This window comes from Armigeres subalbatus, chromosome 1 (genome assembly GCF_024139115.2).
Source record: "Armigeres subalbatus isolate Guangzhou_Male chromosome 1, GZ_Asu_2, whole genome shotgun sequence".
In the NCBI taxonomy this organism is placed as follows: domain Eukaryota; kingdom Metazoa; phylum Arthropoda; class Insecta; order Diptera; family Culicidae; genus Armigeres; species Armigeres subalbatus.
In genome coordinates this window covers 54,797,748-54,819,267 of record NC_085139.1, presented here as the reverse complement: position 1 = coordinate 54,819,267, position 21,520 = coordinate 54,797,748, and the positions used below count along the sequence as shown (strand labels likewise).

Sequence of the window (21,520 nt, the reverse complement as noted above, 5' to 3'; positions counted from 1 at the left end):
TCCAGAATTCCAACGCGTCGCAACCTACCGCTCGTTCAAGCATGTCTCCGAAAGCGCTTAGCATCAACTCTGGTTTAGTTCTTTCCCTCCTCGCTCATTGATAACTGCGATGGCTTTGCATCTCACTCGCACTTTTATCGCCACGCAGACCAACAATCACAAACTGGTTCCATTAATTATCATTAGCTGCCAAATCGCGTAGGATATTTATGATCACTCAAAAAATAAGTATGGATTTTTAACAACCGAAAAACAAAAATACAAAGATTCCCACTCCTGGTTCACGTTACATCGGCCACTCGTTCGAGCTAATCTGAAACCTCTTCATTTTTTATTTGAATATTCAAATTAGATGACCAAATCGAAAACCAGTATTGCGCGCTCTGCCCGTCGCCGCTTCTTCACATGCTCCGATGATTGGGCAGCCGCTGTAATCGCGCCGCACTATCTGTCGTCTAAGCAGGCCATGATTTGACATGCTCTCGCTCTCTCTCTCGCGTGCACTCCGCACCTCCGCACAGCGTCAGCCCCCTCCGGCTGCTCCCTCTCCTGCTGACGAGTTGTCGCATCGTAGTTTGTTTGAAGACTCCAAGTCGAGTCGAAGTCGAAATCAAACCCGGCTCCGAACGAGGACACCGCGCGCAATCAGCAAGCAGCTACGAGTTTTAATCTGGAAATTTTGAAATTCTTAGCCGCGCTTCGCTTGGAGACTGGAGTCTGGCCGGGGCAGCCTCTACGGCACTTTCAGTAGTTTATGCGACGACTGAGATTAATTTTCCAATAAATTAAACATGATTCGGTATCGGCTCCACCAGGGGAGAGGCGCGGAGATGACCTAGAAATGGACATTCGATTCCTAATTTCCATACCCGACGCTCTGATATGAATAATGCGATGTGTTTGAATGTGTGTGGATTGGTGTGCTGGCAGCACTGCTTCATTTATGGTTGACATTGACAAGTAGAAAGAAGATGTTTTTTCGATGGCACAGAACTCACAGGAATTAAGATATTTGCATTCGATTACACAAACATTCATCCATAAGACAGTTGGGTCTGTAAAAGTTGTCACAAGACATTTTTATACGTTTTCAAATGGCTTTTCAATGAAAGTAGGGAATAACCGCTATGAAGGTTAATTTGAGGAACGAAGACAAGGTATTGTAATTGCAGTGCTGAACAAGTATCGTGGAGCCAATTGAATCGTAGCCGAACAAGTGGTTGCCGTTATGAGCGATTGACTTTCTATCGATCACATGTTGCATCGTATCCTGTTTTCCGACATTAATAGAAACAAACATAATCCAATCCATTATACTTCACTCAAATTCATCTAACGTACAGTAACCTCATTTAAGTTTTTTAATGAACTCACATGCTAAGTTTGTGCCTCTGACAAAACAACAACTTTGGATATTACAGTGCGCCGAAAACAAATGCCCATTTAGCTGGAACGAAGACAAGGCAAGTTGCCTCTGTCCCGCATTGTTCAAACTTCGGCTACCAGTCGCGCTCCATACAGTCAGTCACATATTTTGCAATTCCACATGCGTGACACCAGCTCTAACAACGTTTTGTCTTAGCACAACTACCCGCCTCCTCTCTGCCTGCGCTATGATGGCTAACACATCCCATCCATGTCAAGCACTTCAATTTCATGTGCATTCTTGCCGTCATCTGGTTTTTCGTGTTTCGGAACGATTTCTTCCGTTTCCCACTCGCCGCTATCACGTTGCTGTGTGTACGCCAACATTTTAGCTGACATTTAGAAGATACCAGTCATTACTCACCCAATATACATATCGTGCCCGATGTTTCGCCTGTTATTATTATTTTTTCTTTCACACGCCACGAATTTTGTGTTCCTAGATTTGTTTTTGTCCCCACGTTTCGCTGGAATCTGCTTATCTCATGCGAATGAAATGGAGCAGCAAAAACTGTCGAAATACACAGCCTACTCCTCAATTTGAGCGCGCGCACCAGTGTTGCCAATACGAGCTGTCACGCATCTCTGTCAAGCACACTTTCCACTCTCCGTTCCACCAAGTCATCGAGATATCAATTCCACTAAAACATCCAGACGAATCTCCTCAAGATCCAGTCTATAACCATTAATGTTGCTTCTACCAACTCTTCCCTCTTTTTACTCTCTTTTTTCTTTTTCTTCTCTCTTGGAAAATTGTGATTATGTAGGATAAAAAAAAGTCTGTTTTAAAATGAAATTATGAAAATTTGGTTTCCCAACACTGCTATGAGAGCAATGCAGTGAATTCTAATCGAAACCTAAACGAGCATTCCAAAATCAAAACATAAAAGTTCAAGCGCAAAAGAAGCAAATGGTGACAGTGTGCAAGTGTGTCGATTTTTTACTACTCTCACTTCCCTACATCAACAACAACAACAACAAAACCAACGGCATCGACGACTGCGTCAACCTAACAGCACCATTTCCCACGTCAGCTACATTAAGGGATGGAAAACGTCGCATACTTCGATTGTTCCCTTGTAAATAAAACACTCACCATCGAATAACTGTCAACCGGATACGTCCTCGCGTCAATAATCGCTACCACTATTGTTACTAAATCAAAACTAGTCCTGCTACAGCTGCATTTAAATGTCATTCAGTTGTATCATACACCGATTTTGAAGCTAAGCGATATATATATTTAACCGAAAAAAGTGCAATTAAATAGTGTTTTAGCGAAAGAGTACGAATTCAGAAAATTCCCCCTGAAAGAAGAATCAAACCATCTACGAATTATAACTAACCGTTCATCGACATCCTCCCCCTCCTCTTCTCCCCATTCGTCGAACCCGTGTCAAGGTTCTACCGCAAAGGATTCTCAATGTTAAATAGCCAACAGCAAGTGTCGCCGGCAGCATCCCAGCAACAGCAGCAGCAGCAGCACACACCGAGTCACAATCGGTCACCGGATCAGAGCAATAGCTACTTCATATTCGATGACCTGAGTTCGGCTCTGGCCGCCGAACGAAACAATAATACCGCTCCGAAGGGCAACGCCCAGAATCTGGTCCTGACGGCTGGAGGCGGTGGCGGCATCGGCAACAATAATGATAGCATCATTGCCAAAATTAATCAGATCAACAGCACCCATCACAGCGCTACCGGCCTATCGTCCCCATCATCCACCACGGGCGGAGCCTCGTCGCAAACGTCCGTCTCGTCCGTTTCGTCATCCGGTGGCGGTGGAATCATGTCACAGCAGCAGCAACATCAAATCATGTCGGCGCTGGCAGCACAGCAGCAAAAATCGCCATTCTACCAGCGGTATGGCAACACTGGCACCGGTGCGAACGCCGCCGCCAGTGCGGTCAGTCAAGCATTCCAGCATAGCCAACAAACTTCGTTTGCATCACAGCAGCCGTTCGGTGCTAGCGCGTACGGCCAATCGCAGCAACCTACGACGCTGCTCCAACAAACTCAGCAAGCGACTTCCCTACAACAGAAGACTGGTTTCGGTGAGTTATCACTCCTAAAACAAAAAAATCTACAATCTTCTACCTTCTAAATCAACACACCACCACCACCTTCTGCTACACCAATCAAGCGACAACGCATGCTTTGTTTGTGTTTGTGACCCGCTGTGCCTGCCGCGTCGAACCGCGCTCATCGCCATTTCATCGCTGGAATCGCCTCTCGACTTATATTTCATCGCATCATCATTTGCCACCATGTATCAGAACCGTATTTAAGAGAACCAACATCAATCATTATTGCTTTCAGACCGAAAATATTCATCGAAAGAAATTCACCACCACCATTTTTCACCACTAGCACCACTGTCACCATTTGTTGATGCCCGACCAGGGGGCAATGTTTTTTATGCTTTTGTTGAACTTTTTTTCCGATTTAAATCATTTTCAAACGAAAAAATAAATACAGCAAGCGACGACATTTTGAATAATCTTCATCTATAGATCCACCTTTTAGTGTCATCAAACATCATTTTTGCTTTATCTTTTCGTATATTCCACCCGAATTGTATCTCCTCCTTTGGATCATTCATCCTCGCCGTTATTCATGGGCCTAACCTAACCACAATTGAAAAACAAAATCCTCTAGATAGATAAGTGTTCACATCATTAGCTCACAGCTCTCCACCCGCCTATATCTTTTCTTCATCGTGAGCAAAATAGTATGGTACTTTAAATACGTATAACACTGAAATTATGAAAAGATGTTTGCAAACACTGGCAAAGTATCGGCAATGTCAACTCGACAAAACACTTTCTTTCCAATTTAGTTTGGTTGACATTCGAGTACTATCTCATTTTTATTTCAAAAACATTTAATTCTTTTGAATAAATAAACGAAAGGTCTTACCAAAAGTGCGAACGTAAACGAATGAACCCACCTTCGACAAAGCATTAACATTCTAGAACACCCTTCCCCGGAGTTACTACTGGTGAGAAGATTAAAAGAATTCGAACCGGGGTCGACGGTCGACTGTCGGAAAGCTGTTCTGAAAACGTCAAATCACTTGTTGCATTTGCAAAAATTTTGGTTTTATTTTTCGGTGTGGATGTTGATTAATTAAAATCAACGAGAATATCCAACTTTACAAATGAGTGTTTACATGCCGCTATATTTTTTAAGCAAGTTTTATGGTGCTTTTGTTGCATTTTCCGTCATATATTTATGCTGATTTTGAAACATTTGATTTCCTCGAATCTTCTTGATATCAAGAAATATCAACACTTTTCGTACAGTGCATGCCATTTTGAAGTTTCCGATTACTTTTCAGTCTGCTTCTTCTTCTTTGCTCCGCAAAATTAGAATTTTTCTCTTTTCTCGCAATACCTGCCACCTTATGTCCGTGCTATGTAGAACGAACAAAGTTCTTTTCAAAAGTGTTGTACAAAACATGATAGACCGCGGCCTTAAGGGTTAACGGAATATGAAAACCAACTTGTTGCTGCATTGATAAAGATTATATAGCAAGAACCTGATAGGTTAGGTTAGATTTAACTGATTTTGAAATCGTCAGATGAGGAATAACAAATCTTTGGAGAGCTGTTTGAAATCGATAACGAAAATTTTTTAAGCTCTGTCGAAAAATTTGCTTCCATGGATCCCGAACAATGTAGAGGGTTTTCTAAGCAATCTTACATGAAGGACTACCGTATAGCAAGAACGCTGAAGGCTTTGAAGACGTTGACGACTTCAAAATTACAGATTTCCAAAGGTTTAAGGGGATCTTTTGAGAGATTCCTGTGTAGAATTTTCAACGAAACCTGCGAAGAGCTTTCAACTAACCCTGGCAATGATTCCTGAAGAATAATGAGGAGTTTCCGAAAAATCGATTAGAAGGTTCTAGTAGGTTCTTGCAAATGAATAACAGCATTCTGTTAGTAAGGGACTTAACTTAGTTATTGTCAACGAAAAGAAAAACCAAAATAATCGCCGAAATAAAAATGACACATGGACGTACAGAGGGGAGGTCAGTAATTTGTGACAGTTTGTGACAGAAGGGGGAGGGGGTTTGAAAATGCCGAAAAACGATGGACGTAATTTTTGAACGATCCCTTAGATTATGACTGATTTTGAAATTGTCTGCTACGACATGATCGAAAGAATTCCATTCGGAATTCGAAAGAATTCCATCCGGAATTCGAAATAATTTGACGAAAATCAAAATAATCGCGATTCGAATTCGCAGAAGAATACTTTACTCGAAAGCAGAATTCTTCGAAAAATCATTTCAAAGAAAATCTTGAAAGGAATTCCATTCCGAAGAATCCATTCTAATTCGAAGAATTCCAGTTATCGAATAGAATTCCATTCAAAGAATTTGAACAAATCTGCAAAAAAACTCTAGAAATTCTGCGGTACCTTTCTGAATAATCCTACGAAGGATCTCAAATTATTCGTTGAAAATTCTGAAAGAATTCCATTCGAATTCGAAAGAATTCTATTTGGAATTCGAAAGAATTCCATTTGAATTCGAAAGAATTCCATTCGAATTTGAAAGAATTCCATTCGAATTCGAAAGAATTCCATTCAGAATTCGAAATAATTTATTCGGAATTCGAAGAATTCCATTCGGAATTCGAATAATTCCATTCTGAATTCGAAAGAATTCCATTCGAATTCGAAAGAATTCCATTCCGAATTTGAAAGAATTTCCATTCAATTCGAACAGAATTCCATTCAAAATTCGAACAGATTTCCATTCGGAGTTTGAACAGAATTCCCTTCGGAATTCGAAAGAATTCCATTCGGAATTCGAAAGAATTCCATTCGGAATTCCAAAAAATTCCATTCGGAATTCGAAAGAATTCCATTCGGAATTCAAAAGAATTCCATTCGAAATCCGAAAAAATTCCATTCGGAATTCGAAAGAATTCCATTCGGAATTCGAAAGAATTCCATTCGGAATTCGAAAGAATTCCATTCGGAATTCGAAAGAATTCCATTCGGAATTCGAAAGAATTCCATTCGAAATTCGAAAGAATTCCATTCGGAATTCGAAAGAATTCCATTCGGAATTCGAAAGAATTCCATTCGGAATTCGAAAGAATTCCTTTCGGAATTCGAAAGAATTCCTTTCGGAATTCGAAAGAATTCCTTTCGGAATTCGAAAGAATTCCTTTCGGAATTCGAAAGAATTCCTTTCGGAATTCGAAAGAATTCCTTTCGGAATTCGAAAGAATTCCTTTCGGAATTCGAAAGAATTCCTTTCGGAATTCGAAAGAATTCCTTTCGGAATTCGAAAGAATTCCTTTCGGAATTCGAAAGAATTCCATTCGGAATTCGAAAGAATTCCATTCGGAATTCGAAAGAATTCCATTCGGAATTCGAAAGAATTCCATTCCGAGCTCGAAAGAATTTCATTCAGAATTTGAAAAAAATACATTCGGAATTCGAAAGAATTCCATTCGAAATTGGAAAAAAATCCATTCGGAATTCGAAAGAATTCCATTCGGAATTCGAAAGAATTCCATTCGGAATTCGAAAGAATTCCATTTGGAGTTCAAAAAAATTCCATTTGGAATTCGAAAGAATTCCATTTGGAATTCGAAAGAATTTAATTCGGTATTCGAAAGATTTCCATTCGATATTCGAAAGAATTACATTCGGAATTCGAAAGAATTCCATTCGGAATACGAAAGAATTCCATTCGGGATTCGAAAGAATTCCATTCGGAATTCGAAAGAATTCCATTCGAAATCGGAAAGAATTCCATTCGAAATCGGAAAGAATTCCATTTGAATTCGAAGAATTCCATTCGAATTCGAAAGAATTCCATTCGAATTCGAAAGAATTCCATTCGAATTCGAAGAATTCCATTCTGAATTCGAAAAATTCCATTCGAATTCGAAGAATTCCATTCGAATTCGAAAGAATTCCATTCGAATTCGAAAGAATTCCATTCGAATTCGAAAGAATTCCATTCGAATTCGAAGAATTCCTTTCGAAATTAGAAAAGAATTACGTTCGGAATACGAAAAGAATTCCCTTCAGAATTTGAAAAGAATTCCTTTCGGTATTTCGAAAAGAATTCCTTTGGAATTCGAAAAGAATTCCCTTCGGAATTCAAAAAGAATTCCCTTCGAATTCGAAAGAATTCCATTCGAATTCGAAAGAATTCCATTCTGAATTCGAAGAATTCCATTCTGAATTGAAGAATTCATCTGAATTCGAAAGAATTCCATCGAATTCGAAAGAATTCCATCTGAATTCGAAGAATTCCATTCGAATTGAAAAGAATTCCATTCGAATTCGAAAGAATTCCATTCGAATTGGAAGAATTCCATTCGAATTGAAGAATTCCATTCGAATTCGAAAGAATTCCATTCGGAATTCGAAGAATTCCATTCGAATTGAATTCGAAAGAATTCCATTCGAATTCGAAAGAATTCCATTCGAATTGAAAGAATTCCATTCGAATTCGAAAGAATTCCATTCGAATTGAAAGAATTCCATTCGAATTCGAAAGAATTCCATTCGAATTCGAAGAATTCCATTCGAATTGGAAAGAATTCCATTCGAATTGAAAGAATTCCATTCGAATTGAAAGAATTCCATTCGGAAAGAATTCCATTCGAATTCGAAAGAATTCCATTCGAATTCGAAAGAATTCCATTCGGAATTGAAAGAATTCATTCGGAATTCGAAAGAATTCCATTCGGAATTCGAAAGAATTTCCATTCGAATTCGAAAGAATTCTTCGATTCGAATTGAAAGAATTCCATTCGAATTCGAAAGAATTCCATTCCAGATTCGAAAGAATTCCATTCGCAATTCAAAAGAATGCCATTCGGAATTCGAAAGAATTCCATTCGGAATTCGAAGAATTCCATTCGGAATTCCAAGAATTCCATTCGGAATTCCAAGAATTCCATTCGGAATTCCAAGAATTCCATTCGGAATTCCAAGAATTCCATTCGGAATTCCAAGAATTCCATTCGGAATTCCAAGAATTCCATTCGGAATTCCAAGAATTCCATTCGGAATTCCAAAAAATTCCATTCGGAATTCGAAGGAATTCCATTCGGAATTCAAAAGAATTCCATTCGAAATCCGAAAAAATTCCATTCGGAATTCGGAAGAATTCTATTCGAATTCGGAAAGAATTCCATTCGAATTCGAAGAATTCCATTCGAATTCGAAAGAATTCCATTCGAATTCGAAAGAATTCCATTCGGAATTCGAAAGAATTCCATTCGAATTCGAAAGAATTCCATTCGAATTCGAAAGAATTCCATTCGAATTCGGAAGAATTCCATCTGAATTCGGAAGAATTCCATTCGAATTCGAAGAATTCCATTCGGAATTCGAAAGAATTCCATTCGGAATTCGAAAGAATTCCATTCGGAATTCGAAAGAATTCCATTCGGAATTCGAAAGAATTCCATTCGGAATTCGAAAGAATTCCATTCGGAATTCGAAAGAATTCCATTCGGAATTCGAAAGAATTCCATTCGGAATTCGAAAGAATTCCATTCGAAATTTGAATGAATTCCATTCGGAATTCGAAAGAGTTTCAACACCATACGAATTCGAAAGAATTTCATTCGAATTCGAAAGAATTTCATTAGGAACTCGAAAGAATTCCATTCGGAATTCGAAAGAATTCCATTCGGAATTCGAAAGAATTCCATTCGGAATTCGAAAGAATTCCATTCGGAATTCGAAAGAATTCCATTCGGAATTCGAAAGAATTCCATTCGGAATTCGAAAGAATTCCATTCGGAATTCGAAAGAATTCCATTCGGAATTCGAAAGAATTCCCTTCGGAATTCGGAAGAATTCCCTTCGGAATTCGAAAAGAATTCCCTTCGGAATTCGAAAAGAATTCCCTTCGGAATTCGAAAAGAATTCCCTTCGGAATTCGAAAAGAATTCCCTTCGGAATTCGAAAAGAATTCCCTTCGGAATTCGAAAAGAATTCCCTTCGGAATTCGAAAAGAATTCCCTTCGGAATTCGAAAAGAATTTCCTTCGGAATTCGAAAAGAATTCCCTTCGGAATTCGGAGCAAATTTCTATCAGAATTCGAAAAGAATTCCCTTCGGAATTCGAAAAGAATTCCCTTCGGAATTCGAAAAGCATTCCCTTCGGAATTCGAAAAGAATTCCTTTCGGAATTTAAAAAGAATTCTAGTCGGAATTCGAAAGAATTCTGTTCGGAGTTCGAAAGCATTCCATTCTAAATTCGAAAGAATTCCATTCGGAATTCGAAAGAATTCCATTCGGAATTCGAAAGAATTCCATTCGGAATTCGAAAGAATTCCATTCGGAATTCGAAAGAATTCCATTCGGAATTCGAAAAAATTCCATTCGGAATTCGAAAGAATTCCATTCGGAATTCGAAAGCAATCAATTCAGAATTCGAACAGAATTACATTCGAATTCGAAAGAATTCCATTCGAATTCGAAAGAATTCCATTCGGAATTCGAACAGAATTCCAGTCGGGATTCCACTAGAATTCCATTTGGGAATCGACCAGGATTCCATTCGGAATTCGAACAGAATTCCATTCGGAATTCGAACAGAATTCCATTCGGAATTCGAACAGAATTCCATTCGGAATTCGAACAGAATTCCATTCGGAATTCGAACAGAATTCCATTCGGAATTCGAACAGAATTCCATTCGGAATTCGAACAGAATTCCATTCAGAATTCAAAAGAATTCCATGCGGAATTCGAAAGAATTCCATGCGGAATTCAAAAGAATTCCATGCGGAATTTGAAAGAATTCCATGCGGAATTCGAAAGAACTCCATTCGGAATTCAAACAGAATTCCATTCGGAATTCGGAAGAATTCCATTCGGAATTCGAAAAGAATTCCATTCGGAATTCGAACAGAATTCCATTCGGAATTCGAACAGAATTCCATTCGGAATTCGAACAGAATTCATTTCGGAATTCGAACAGAATTCCATTCGGAATTCGAACAGACTTCCATTCGGAATTCGAAAGAATTCCATTCAGAATTCAAAAGAATTCCATTCGGAATTCGATCTGAATTCCATTCGGAATTCGAGCAGAATTCCATTCAGAACTCGAACAGAATTACATTCGGAATTCGAACAGAATTCCATTAGGAATTCGAACCGAAATCCATTCGGAATTCGAAAGAATTCCATTCGGAATTCGAAAGAATTCCATTCAGAATTCGAAAGAATTCCATTCGGAATTCGAAAGAATTTCATTCAGAATTCGAAAGAATTCCATTCAGAATTCGAAAGAATTCCATTCAGAATTCTAAAGAATTCCATTCAGAATTCAAAAGAATTCCATTCGGAATTCAAAAGAATTCCATTGGAATTCAAAAGAATTCCATGCGGAATTCGAAGAATTCCATGCGGAATTGTAGGAAATTCCATTGCGGAATTCGAAAGAATTCCATTCGAATTCGAAAGAATTCCATTCGAATTCGAAAGAATTCCATTCGGAATTCGAAAGAATTCCATTCGGAATTCCAAAGAATTCCATTCGGAATTCGAAGGAATTCCATTCGGAATTCAAAAGAATTCCATTCGAAATCCGAAAAAATTCCATTCGGAATTCGGAAGAATTCCTCTCGGAATTCGAAAGAATTCCATTCGGAATCCAAATGAATTCCATTCGGAAATCGAAAGAATTCCATTCGGAATTGGAAGAATTCCATTCGAATTCGGAAGAATTCCATTCGGAATTCGGAAGAATTCCATTCGGAATTCGGAAGAATTCCATTCGGAATTCGGAAGAATTCCATTCGGAATTCGGAAGAATTCCATTCGGAATTCGGAAGAATTCCATTCGGAATTCGGAAGAATTCCATTCGGAAGAATTCCATTCGGAATTCGGAAGAATTCCATTCGGAATTCGGAAGAATTCCATTCGGAATTCGGAAGAATTCCATTCGGAATTCGGAAGAATTCCATTCGGAAGAATTCCATTCGGAATTCGGAAGAATTCCATTTGGAATTCGGAAGAATTCCATTCGGAATTCGAAAGAATTCCATTCGGAATTCGAAAGAATTCCATTCGGAATTCGAAAGAATTCCATTCGGTATTCGAAAGAATTCCATTCGGTATTCGAAAGAATTCCATTCGGAATTCGAAAGAATTCTATTTGGAATTCGAAAGAATTCCATTTGGAATTCGAAAGAATTCCATTCGGAATTCGAAAGAATTCCATTCGGAATTCGAAAGAATTCCATTCGGAATTCGAAAGAATTCCATTCGGAATTCGAAAGAATTTCATTCGGAATTCGAAAGAATTTCATTCGGAATTCGAAAGAATTTCATTCGGAATTCGAAAGAATTTCATTCGGAATTCAAAGAATTCCATTCGGAATTCGAACAAAATTCAATTCGGAATTCAAGCAAAATTGCGTTCGGTATTCAAACAGAATTGTATTCGGAATTCGAACAAAATTCGATTCGGTACTCGAAAGGAATTCGTAATTCGAACAAAATCCCATTAAAAATATATATTTTTACAAATAAAAGGAGAATACAAGCAGAAAAAAAAATTGTACAGAGCTCCATTCGGAATTCGAACAGAATTTCTATTCGGATTTCGAATAAAATTTCATTCCGAATTCAAACAGCATTCGATTTTAAATTCAAACGTGATTTCATTTGGTATACAAATAGAATTCCTTTCATAATGGAACGTACACACGGTCAAGCAGTTTGACCAACAATGACTCCACCTCTCGTTTATTTTAAACGTCCATCAAGTTTCACCAACAGCGGCACGAACAATCAATTTATTCGACCAACAACATCACACACGAACGACCGAAGCGCCAACTTGAGCACCAACCATCAACAAATATATGGGGGTTTGTGCAACTTCACTACAATGCTCAAAACATGTTCGGCGAACCATGACTCCGCCCCTGACAACTCAAACCAAAATCAACCCGTTTTAATTTTTCCAACTGAGCCACCAACTGTCAAATGGTTGTTCGAACAACTTCACACACGCTCAAACAAAGCAGCAACCGAAGCGTTTTCTTGGGGGCGGAGTCAATGTTCGTCAAACTGCTTGACTGGTGTGTACGTTGCATAATTCTAACAAAATTATATCCAGAATTCAAACAGAATGTCATTCAAAATTCAAACAGAAATTTATTTAGAATCTATACAAAGTCCAGTCTGGGATTCGATCAGAAAACCATTCAGGATTCTAACAGAATTTCGGAATTATAGAATAATTTGATTTGGAAATCGCACGAGTTTTCAATCGGAATTCAAACAGAATCCCATCCGGAACTCGATCAGAATTGTATTCTAATTTCTAATAGATTCCCATTTGGAATTCGAACAGAAATCCATTCAGAGTTCATTCCATACAAAATTCTTAAAAAAAAAATCTATTCGGAATTCGAACAAACTTTCATTCAAAATTCGAACAGAATTCTTTTCGGAATTCGAACAGATTTCCATGCGGGATTCAAACAAAGTTCCATTCGGAATTTAAACAGAATCCAGCGAATGAGCTCTGAAGAATCCAGCAAAACATTTCGACACTGTTGTTTCATAAGGGCCAATGTCGCAAGCGTAAACAATGCTTTTTCTGCAAATTCCTCAACAACTAGAACCGCTCCCAGCTAACAACCACTTGGAAATGGAACGGAAGTGGAAAATACCCCCAGAAGTCTCTAATCTTCCTGAAATAAGCAGAAGAAGTCAATATTTACGTTTGCGACTTTCGCCTTTTGAAACAACAATGTCGATTTCTGAACAACTCTGCAGAAGCTTTTTAAATAACTAGTTGGAATATCTCCGGCATGCCCAAAAAAAGACTACCTCTGGATTTATAAAAGATGTTATAAAATATAATTTTCTATTTTAAGCGCCATCAAAAGTAATTCTGCCTTTGTTCAAATCCCTATCAAATGCTAACCCAGCGATATAAATTCACATTCCACAAAGGAACTCGTTGCGTCTTTGTCACCGAAAATTATCCAACCATCGAACCCCTCTGCCTATAATATTCAATCGCGATGGTGCTTTCTAAATCCTCCGAAGAGCCTAAACCATCATCAAAAAGTCAACAGCCGATGAAGACGACCACGACGACAACAGACAAAGCCCCATAAAGGCTCTTTCGCATACAGGACAAAATCCACACTCTAGCACATCGGAGCGAAGCCGCAAACTAGTTGTTGATGGCATCCACATAGAAAAATCAACCATCTCAATCCAAACGACCCCCATTATTACTTCCCAATTTTTCTTGCCGAATTCTTTTTTGTACCGCTCGGCTCGCAGTAGACTTTCACAAAGAAAATACCAACGGCCTCCCACCACCAACGTGGTCCCGAACCAGCCGCACTAAATATGATAATGGCCACCGGAGCGAAGCTCCGAAAACCGGAAACAAAGATGGCTATGATTTTCTCTCTGTCACAGTCTTACGATGTCGTATCGAACATCGCTTGCTTGGACGTTTTTTTTTTGGATTGATACAAAAAATGAAATTGACCTTTCTTTGAAAGTTTTTATACGTTCGTTCCATCGAGGTGACAAACATCAAAATCAACTTAATTGCATATTCATGTGACTCGCTCACTAATTTGCTCGGGAAAGGTTATCTTCTATAGTCGATTTTCACCGCTTTTAAGGTGTGTTGACATAATAAACAGACCACTCTGCACCCTCAACTTTATCGTTTATCGATAGATTGATTTGAACTTTTGTGCATGGCATCATTCCTGCTGTTTGCGCCCATGATGATATTCGGGGTGAATAAATGGTGCGCTCGATAAGCACGCAGATCCATCACCGAAAGTGACGACGAGCGACTTGAAACGGGAAAAGAAAACAAGAACGCGCTCATCAACAACCTGTTGTGGGTCATAATGACGAGCGCGAGCATCTGCTTCGGCAAAAGTGGCCTTTGATTAGAATGGCCGACTGACAGTGGCGGCGCAGCGGTTCTATTTGGTAATACGTTTCAATTGAAATCAATCTATTTTTATTGCCCCAACTGATGATCTTCAATATCATCCGGTTGGGCAGCACCACCGCTGTGCGTTACGTTACGGTTTGACGTTTTTCCTGGAGTAGAAGTGTGAGACTGATCGAACTATTCAGCAACAATTCGATTATTCGCTGGGATGTCAGATAAATAAGCATGTTTGTTACTCGAATCCTAATCAATAACCATTGGAAGTTGCAAGAATGATTAACTGAGACCTATGAAGGCAGCCTCTGACTAAATTTTAGAACAAATGTTTCCTTTTAGGCATGCATAGTTGCCAGAGTATTTAACTGAGACTCAAATTTGAGAACAAACTATATTGCTCTGAGGCTTTTATAGTTTCATAGTAGAGTCCTATGAAGGCGTCTGCTGTAAAAAACATTCCGAAAAAAAAACTTGAAGGTTTTCAACTAACCGCGACCCACCACTATTACAGATCTGCCTCTTAAGATTGCGCCGATTGTATCATGGCACAATTTCCTTACATATTTCTCCTACTACTCAATTCGGATTGAAATCACATTATCGATTGATTTGCCCCACGTTGTGAGCAGCTTTACCATCCGCCAGAAGTTGAGGTTAATTAGTTTATCTTTTTTCACATCCCCCTTTGAAAACCCACAGAGAAAAAAGCAACACGCCAAGTAGGGGAAAAAACATAAACCGAAACCCAGCAAAAGGAAAATTGATTCTTTCGGCGACGATAACAGCCGCGATGAATCCGCACAAAGTCGCCGCCTACGTCACATGGCGAAAAATGAAACTCAAGGCACACTTGATCCCTTTCGAAGAAGCCGTTAAGGAGTCTTGTTGGAGCGCTTGCTTCGCGAGGCTGCCGCAGGAAGACGCCAATGTGAATGATGCTCCATATTCTTCTAATTGGGTCGAGAAAGTCTGTGAAAAGAAAAGATTAGGCTGGCCGCCCCGTTCGCCAACCAACCTCCACATGCCCCATCTGGGACGACGACAAACGCGAAAGGTTTGTGTTTCAGTCGTTTCGTTACGCCAAGGAGAGTCAAAGACTTTTTTTCTATCCTCGAAGCGTCAAGTGATGAACAAACAAACGTGTGGAAAGCGAGAAGGGTCATTAGCGGTATGGGAGCTTTCGGCCGGCCTCACTAGGAATGGAGGAACTTTGTGCCAATGCCGGTTATCCATTGTTGAAGAATTGAAGGAAAAGTTGGGGTTTATGGCTGTTTGAAAAGAATCTTCCCACAAAATAAAATGCGGAATAACAATAATAAAAGTTGTGTAGCAACCTTCTAATTTAAAAGACAGGGCGCGGTAACAAAAAAATAGAACGGTTTTAGGAGAATCCCGAATTTTAGATAATTGTAAAACAGCTCCGTCTGACAGTTGTTTCACGATTCCATCAAAGAAGGACGCAATTGCCTATCGAACATTTTTGGTATCCTTCTGAGCCGTTTTTTGCGATATCTAAGAGTCTTTCTATCAACAGATCCTCTAATTAAATAAGCCAACACAAATCAAATCCGAAAAAGTTCCAATCAAAACGAAAAATGTGCGAATCTTCTTAGGTTATACGCGACAACGACAACTTCCGCTTCCACCAATATTATTCTTTCATTTTGCTTAGCCTCGACGCTCCCGCAGCGGAAAACTCAACTGACGAAGGAAATCTGATTTACCGCTCATTCGTTCCTAAAGCGCACTGTTTGCTTTCGAAACCGGAAAAATGCTTTCAAACGAAACACGGTTACGATTTTCCACTGGCTTACATAACCTTTAAACGAAATCCAGAACCCTAGCCAAAACCATAAACGATTATCGCAGAATTCCTGTGTTCCTCCTCCCAGAAACACAAAAAACTGCATTGCCGTACCGTTTTCCGACCGCTTCGGCTCGTGCTCCAGTTTACCGGGGTTTCCGCTTCTCACGTTTCTTTGCATGCATTTTGACATCTGTGCCAAGCGACGACGTTGCAATGTGACAGCCCCAACCAATAATGGCGGTGGGTGGACGGAAGAGGCGCTCGGTTACATAAAAACATACCGACCCCCGAGTCGCCTTCCATCCACCCACCTCGCCCGGACTTGCTTGTCTGTCGGTTCATCCGTCACGGATCGGAGCGCTGCAGCTGATTTCTTTCGCCAGTGGCACTCACCCGGGAACTCACGTTTCTCGAACCCTGGCTGGAGCTCAGCAGGCGCAATCAAGTAAAAGCACATGCGCCCTTTCGCAGTAAACTATTTTCGCTCACTCTCTCTCTCTCTCTGTTTTTTGCGTGCCTTTGCAGTAATTGACTAGCTCTCGCACCAGCCAGTCGGTACATGATAGATAGCCAAACACCCACCCCCAAGACACCCGGTTGATCTCTCAGTGCCACCAGCTCTCAGCGGAGACACCCAACGAGCATGTGCCCTTCGAACTCGTGGCCTACTTTTATCTTGTTGTCATTCCGTTCCGTTGTTAGTTCGTTCGTTCGTTCGTTCGTCCGTCCGTCCATCCGCTTTCGCTCTCGTCACTCAACTTACTCCCGGAATTTGACACGTGATTACAGCATACTTCGACAGAGCGGCGCTCCTCTGCTGCGCCACCACACCACGGCATATGTATTGTATAGTCTTCGGAGTTGGAAAAACTAAACACATTCGACGACTACCATACGGGAAACTATACAGCAAGATGGGCAAGGACGGACGACCGACAACGTCAAGTAGTGACGGAATTCAATCAGGGCAAAAGGATTGCGTGGTTGAAAATATAAGCCGCTTTGCATTGTTACACCACAACTCCAGAGCGCAATCGTTGCTGCCATATGGAGCAGAACAAATGGGTGACACACGGGCACTGCTGGCGGGAACAGATTTGACCTGATTTTGCGCTGATTTTACAATTTCAATTAATTTGCACTTAGCGCTTATTGCCAGGGGAATTGATGAGGCCCAGTTGAGCAGTTTGTTTGATTTGGACTGGATTTTTTTCCTGTAACAGGAATAACTGGTCACCCTATTTCTGATATAATGTTACATCTTGTCTTTGATAGATTAAAATTTCAACATTGTTACAAAATATTGTTTAAAGTTCAAAATGCGAAGTCTTGTTTAGTCAGTGAATCTCTAAAGCGGCATTCAGAACCATCAACTTTATTTCATTATTACTACGGAGCTGAACCATAACGATTTTCACTACACCAACCCAGCGACTGTCAAGTAGAATGGGAGAAGGTTTTACCTGCGCAAGATAATCAAATTAGGATCCCACTCCAGAGGGTCTAGTGGAGCCAATTGTTGTTCCTTTGGAAAAAGGTGTCTTCGTTGGTTGGCTAGCGCCATAATAATAGCACACAGTCAGCCCGCCGCCGCCTGGAAGGGTATCATTCATTCTGCTGCCTCAGCGCTCCTAACAAAAGATGATGGCGAATAGAGGACATGTTTTGTGGATCGCACCATAGATGATTGATGTTTTCTTGCCTTATGATGATGCCGCCCGGTTGGTTTGGGGGGAAGGGGGACATCACCACTATTAAGGGTGGAACAAATAGGTCGTTTGAGTACTTTCTTCTTTCTTTTCTTCGCGCTTAGATGCTCCATTTTACCCAATTAGGGAGAGGATTTGTGACTTCTTATGTGGATTAGGTTGTAATACTGCGGCAACTTACAGACGGAAGAGGGCTGCTTTGTTGAACAAAAGCAGTAGGTATGTCAAAAACCCAATTTGATTCACCTAATAGTGATACTTGCCTTTAGCGCATTTAGCCGAGACACTAACCTTTTTGGATCGGTGCAAAATTTTCTTCATAATTTTCAAACGGAATGGCCGATTGTAATCAAATTCAATAGCGATCTACAATGCTTTCCCTCCTTTCTATTGCGACTTATAGCGTGAAAATTGTTTAAGGATGATTACTATATGAAAAGTTGGTTACGATTTTTTTGCCTTTCTCGTACACCAAGGTGTAACGAAAAGGCTATATATTCACTTTCAAGACGGCTAAGAAATTCTCACTTAATTTTTAGTATATCTAATGTACGAGAAAGGCACAAACACCGCTAGGTGGATCAATCAGGGTTTTTTTGTATCATTTATGTACAAAAATAAACACGGTCGGACATACATTGGTTGTGCGAGAAAAGCAATAAAGAAAGGCAGAACAAAACATTTTCGAACAACCTAAATCAGGTTGAAAAATCTACGAATATGATAACGTGACACTTTTCGAATGAAATGAGAATTGTCGAATGTTCTCATTTAAATTGAATAGTCGGTTCGAATGGGGATAGTCGGAATCGACCATTTACACATCATTCTGTCTCGCGATCTTCCTGTATCAATTAAACGCACCTTCTAAAAATAATAGTTTTTTAACACATTTCAACATATCGCTTAGAAATTCCAACTGATGCACAGTAATATCACCCTTGTATCGTCTATTTTTGACTATTCATATAACAAATCGAACAAATATGCAACTGAACTAACGATACACATTTTATTTTCTTTCTCCTTTTAGGTACGTATGTCAATGATTTCATCAAAATGGTTATATCCTATACAAAAATAAAGTAAGTGAATGTTTATTTTCATAATGAGTAGACACAAAAAGGCTAACTGGAGAACAAAATAACTTGTGATTTGTTTAAACAAAACATAGGAAAAACAATCTTTCATATCAAAGAGAGCTATCTCGTTCAATGAATAGTCAACCAGTTTTTTTATATATATTATGTTATATTTCCACAGTTTAGCTGATAACACGATAACGTTCACTATCATTATTAAAGATTCTCATTGATCTCAGATTGGTATTACACTTCTTATGAAATGCAATACCGTATGGGGATTTGATCTCCAAATTTCAAAGGGTTCTATTTGCCAGTTTCCTGAAGAACTTTTGTCTTTGATTAAGGTGATTATACAATCAAGCCATGTGGTGAGTTTCAAATTCACCACACGGTTTTCTACTCCGATTATCAAAAGTTCGAATCTAGCGTAATAATTTTCATACAATGCTGAAATTAAAGTCGATTGTTTAGCATAAGTAAGCAAATGATCTACGGATGTTTCATCTCCATGGGCGTTGTGGTTTTCTCAATTTGTGCTCTTGAAAAATCACTAGAAAAAGCACGTGGTTTCCAAGATGGCCGATTTGTGCCTTTGTTTGTGCCTAATTTGGCGATTGTAGCACAAAAGGGTTCTGCTTCCACAAGATCCTGAGACGATCCGAGTGTTGCTGATTTATCGACGTTTTCGTTTCCATCAATTCCGCTGTGACCAGGAATCCAATAATAATTACGACAAGACAATTTTTGGAGTATCTGAATACATTTCCAAACAATTTTAGATGTGCATATTGCCGATTTCAAAGCATTTAAATTCGCTTGACTGTCGGGCATTCTGCATGTAGTGGCCAGTGAATATCGGATTTCAAATTCCCGTTTTTTCTAGGTTTTCTCCGGGTTTTTTGACAAATTTCCCGATCCAAAAATATATAACAGGGGGAAAACAGAATTCACAATACTAGAAATAGTTTATTGTTAGCACATCTTTTCATTTTAAACAAAATACAGAAGAGTGGTTTTTGGTTCTTTATATTCAATGCTGTATTATTCATATTGAAATCTCACTCATCTATTCCTTTAACATACAAAATCTCATGTTTTACTCATTTGTCAAAAAGCAGCAACCCATAAACTCTATCAAGTTGTTGACCTGTCATTACACGAAATATAGGAAAACAGTGTGATAATTGCATCAAAATCGGTAAAATATCATCAAAACACCTTATCTTTTTTTTCTTCACTTTTTTCTTTGCACTAATAGTTGCAGTACTACTTAGTGTTCCTAAAGTTGCGAGTCCAATATGATAACAATAAGATTCACAACTATAGGAATACGGATTAAAAAATTCCGCCACTATTGGACCACTGCACCAATAATTGGAAGTATCATTTAAGGTAACAATCATGGGTTCTGCAGCGAATGGTTTAAACTATAATTGATGACCTATTGGGTCTTCTACTCTACATAAGATAGAGAAGGAATCTCTACAAGTGTCCAGTGATGGGAGGTGTCCAGCGCTGGAAAATCTCCCCCTACGCCAAAATTGTTCAAATATTTATTACGCCATTTTGATGAATCCCGGAGAAACTTCTTAGAGAATTATTGGATGAATTGGAGGAATTCTGGAAGGAGATTTTTTAGGATTTCCCGAAGAAATACCTGAATAAATCTAAGCCTTTATTTGGAAATTCCTTTGCCTTTACACATTTTTCCGGAAATTGCTTCAATAATTCTCACATGAATTCTTTTCGAAAGCTCCTTCGGGTTCTCTTTCGGAACTTCCTCTACAAGTACTTTTGAGATATTACTTCAGGAATTTCCAAAAGAAATTCATATCATTTCGTAAAGAAATCATCTTTTTCAATCCCTCTAGGGATTTCATCAGAAAAGCCTCCGGAAAAGCCTTTGCAATTTTTTCCAAGAAATTCCTTCTGAAGTTCCTCATGCAAAACCATTAAAAATTTTTGGAAACAGTTTAGGAAACTCTTTAGAAATCCCCTCAGGAATTTCTTCGTAAATTCCTTTAGTACAACCATGCTAAATTTCCTTAGGAATTGTTTTCGAAATCCAGCAGAAATTGTTCAGGAAATTTTGTTGGAACAATTCTCCCGGATTTTCTAAAGAATGAATTGGTTTGCAATGTAGATTTAAAATTCTCGAAGGAAATCCATAGCAAATTTCCCAAGAAATTTTTAAAGAAGTTTTCAAAACAATTTTTGAATAAATTTTGAAAAGGTTCCCGAAAGAAATTATCTTTGTCCTCTCATGATGTTTAAGATTCCTACACTAGGTGAATGCAGCACTTCAAATTTACCCGGTTTTCCCGGTCTGATCATCCTGCCGATATATTCTCCCTGATGGTTTATCGAGAAAATTTCTCTTCGAAAAAACGAAAAACATCGAGGGTAAAATTTCTTCACAAACTAAAAGATTTAAGCTATCAGTACACTCTTTACAATAATTACAAATATTTGTAAAGTCTGCCTGATATCCATGTCGTTAACTATCTAACTGTGTTAAACTTAATGTCTTATTAAAAAAACA

General features: G+C 39.0%; 1 protein-coding gene across 6 annotated transcripts in view; it reads left to right on the top strand.

Annotated features, from left to right (window-relative positions):
* LOC134225734 (RNA-binding protein Pasilla) overlaps positions 1 to 21,520 on the top strand; it is a 247,550-nt gene that overhangs the window by 80,828 nt on the left and 145,202 nt on the right. For 4 of the 6 annotated variants that reach the window (XR_009983317.1, XM_062706062.1, XM_062706073.1 and 1 more), the window contains exon 2: positions 2,827 to 3,482. The exons of the other annotated variants lie outside the window; for them this stretch is intronic. Coding sequence is in view for 3 of the 4 variants with exons in the window: in XM_062706051.1 (XP_062562035.1) it covers positions 2,827 to 3,482 (656 nt within the window). In the remaining variant the exon portion in view is untranslated. The remainder of the gene's footprint in view (positions 1 to 2,826; positions 3,483 to 21,520) is intronic. 6 annotated transcript variants of the gene reach the window in all.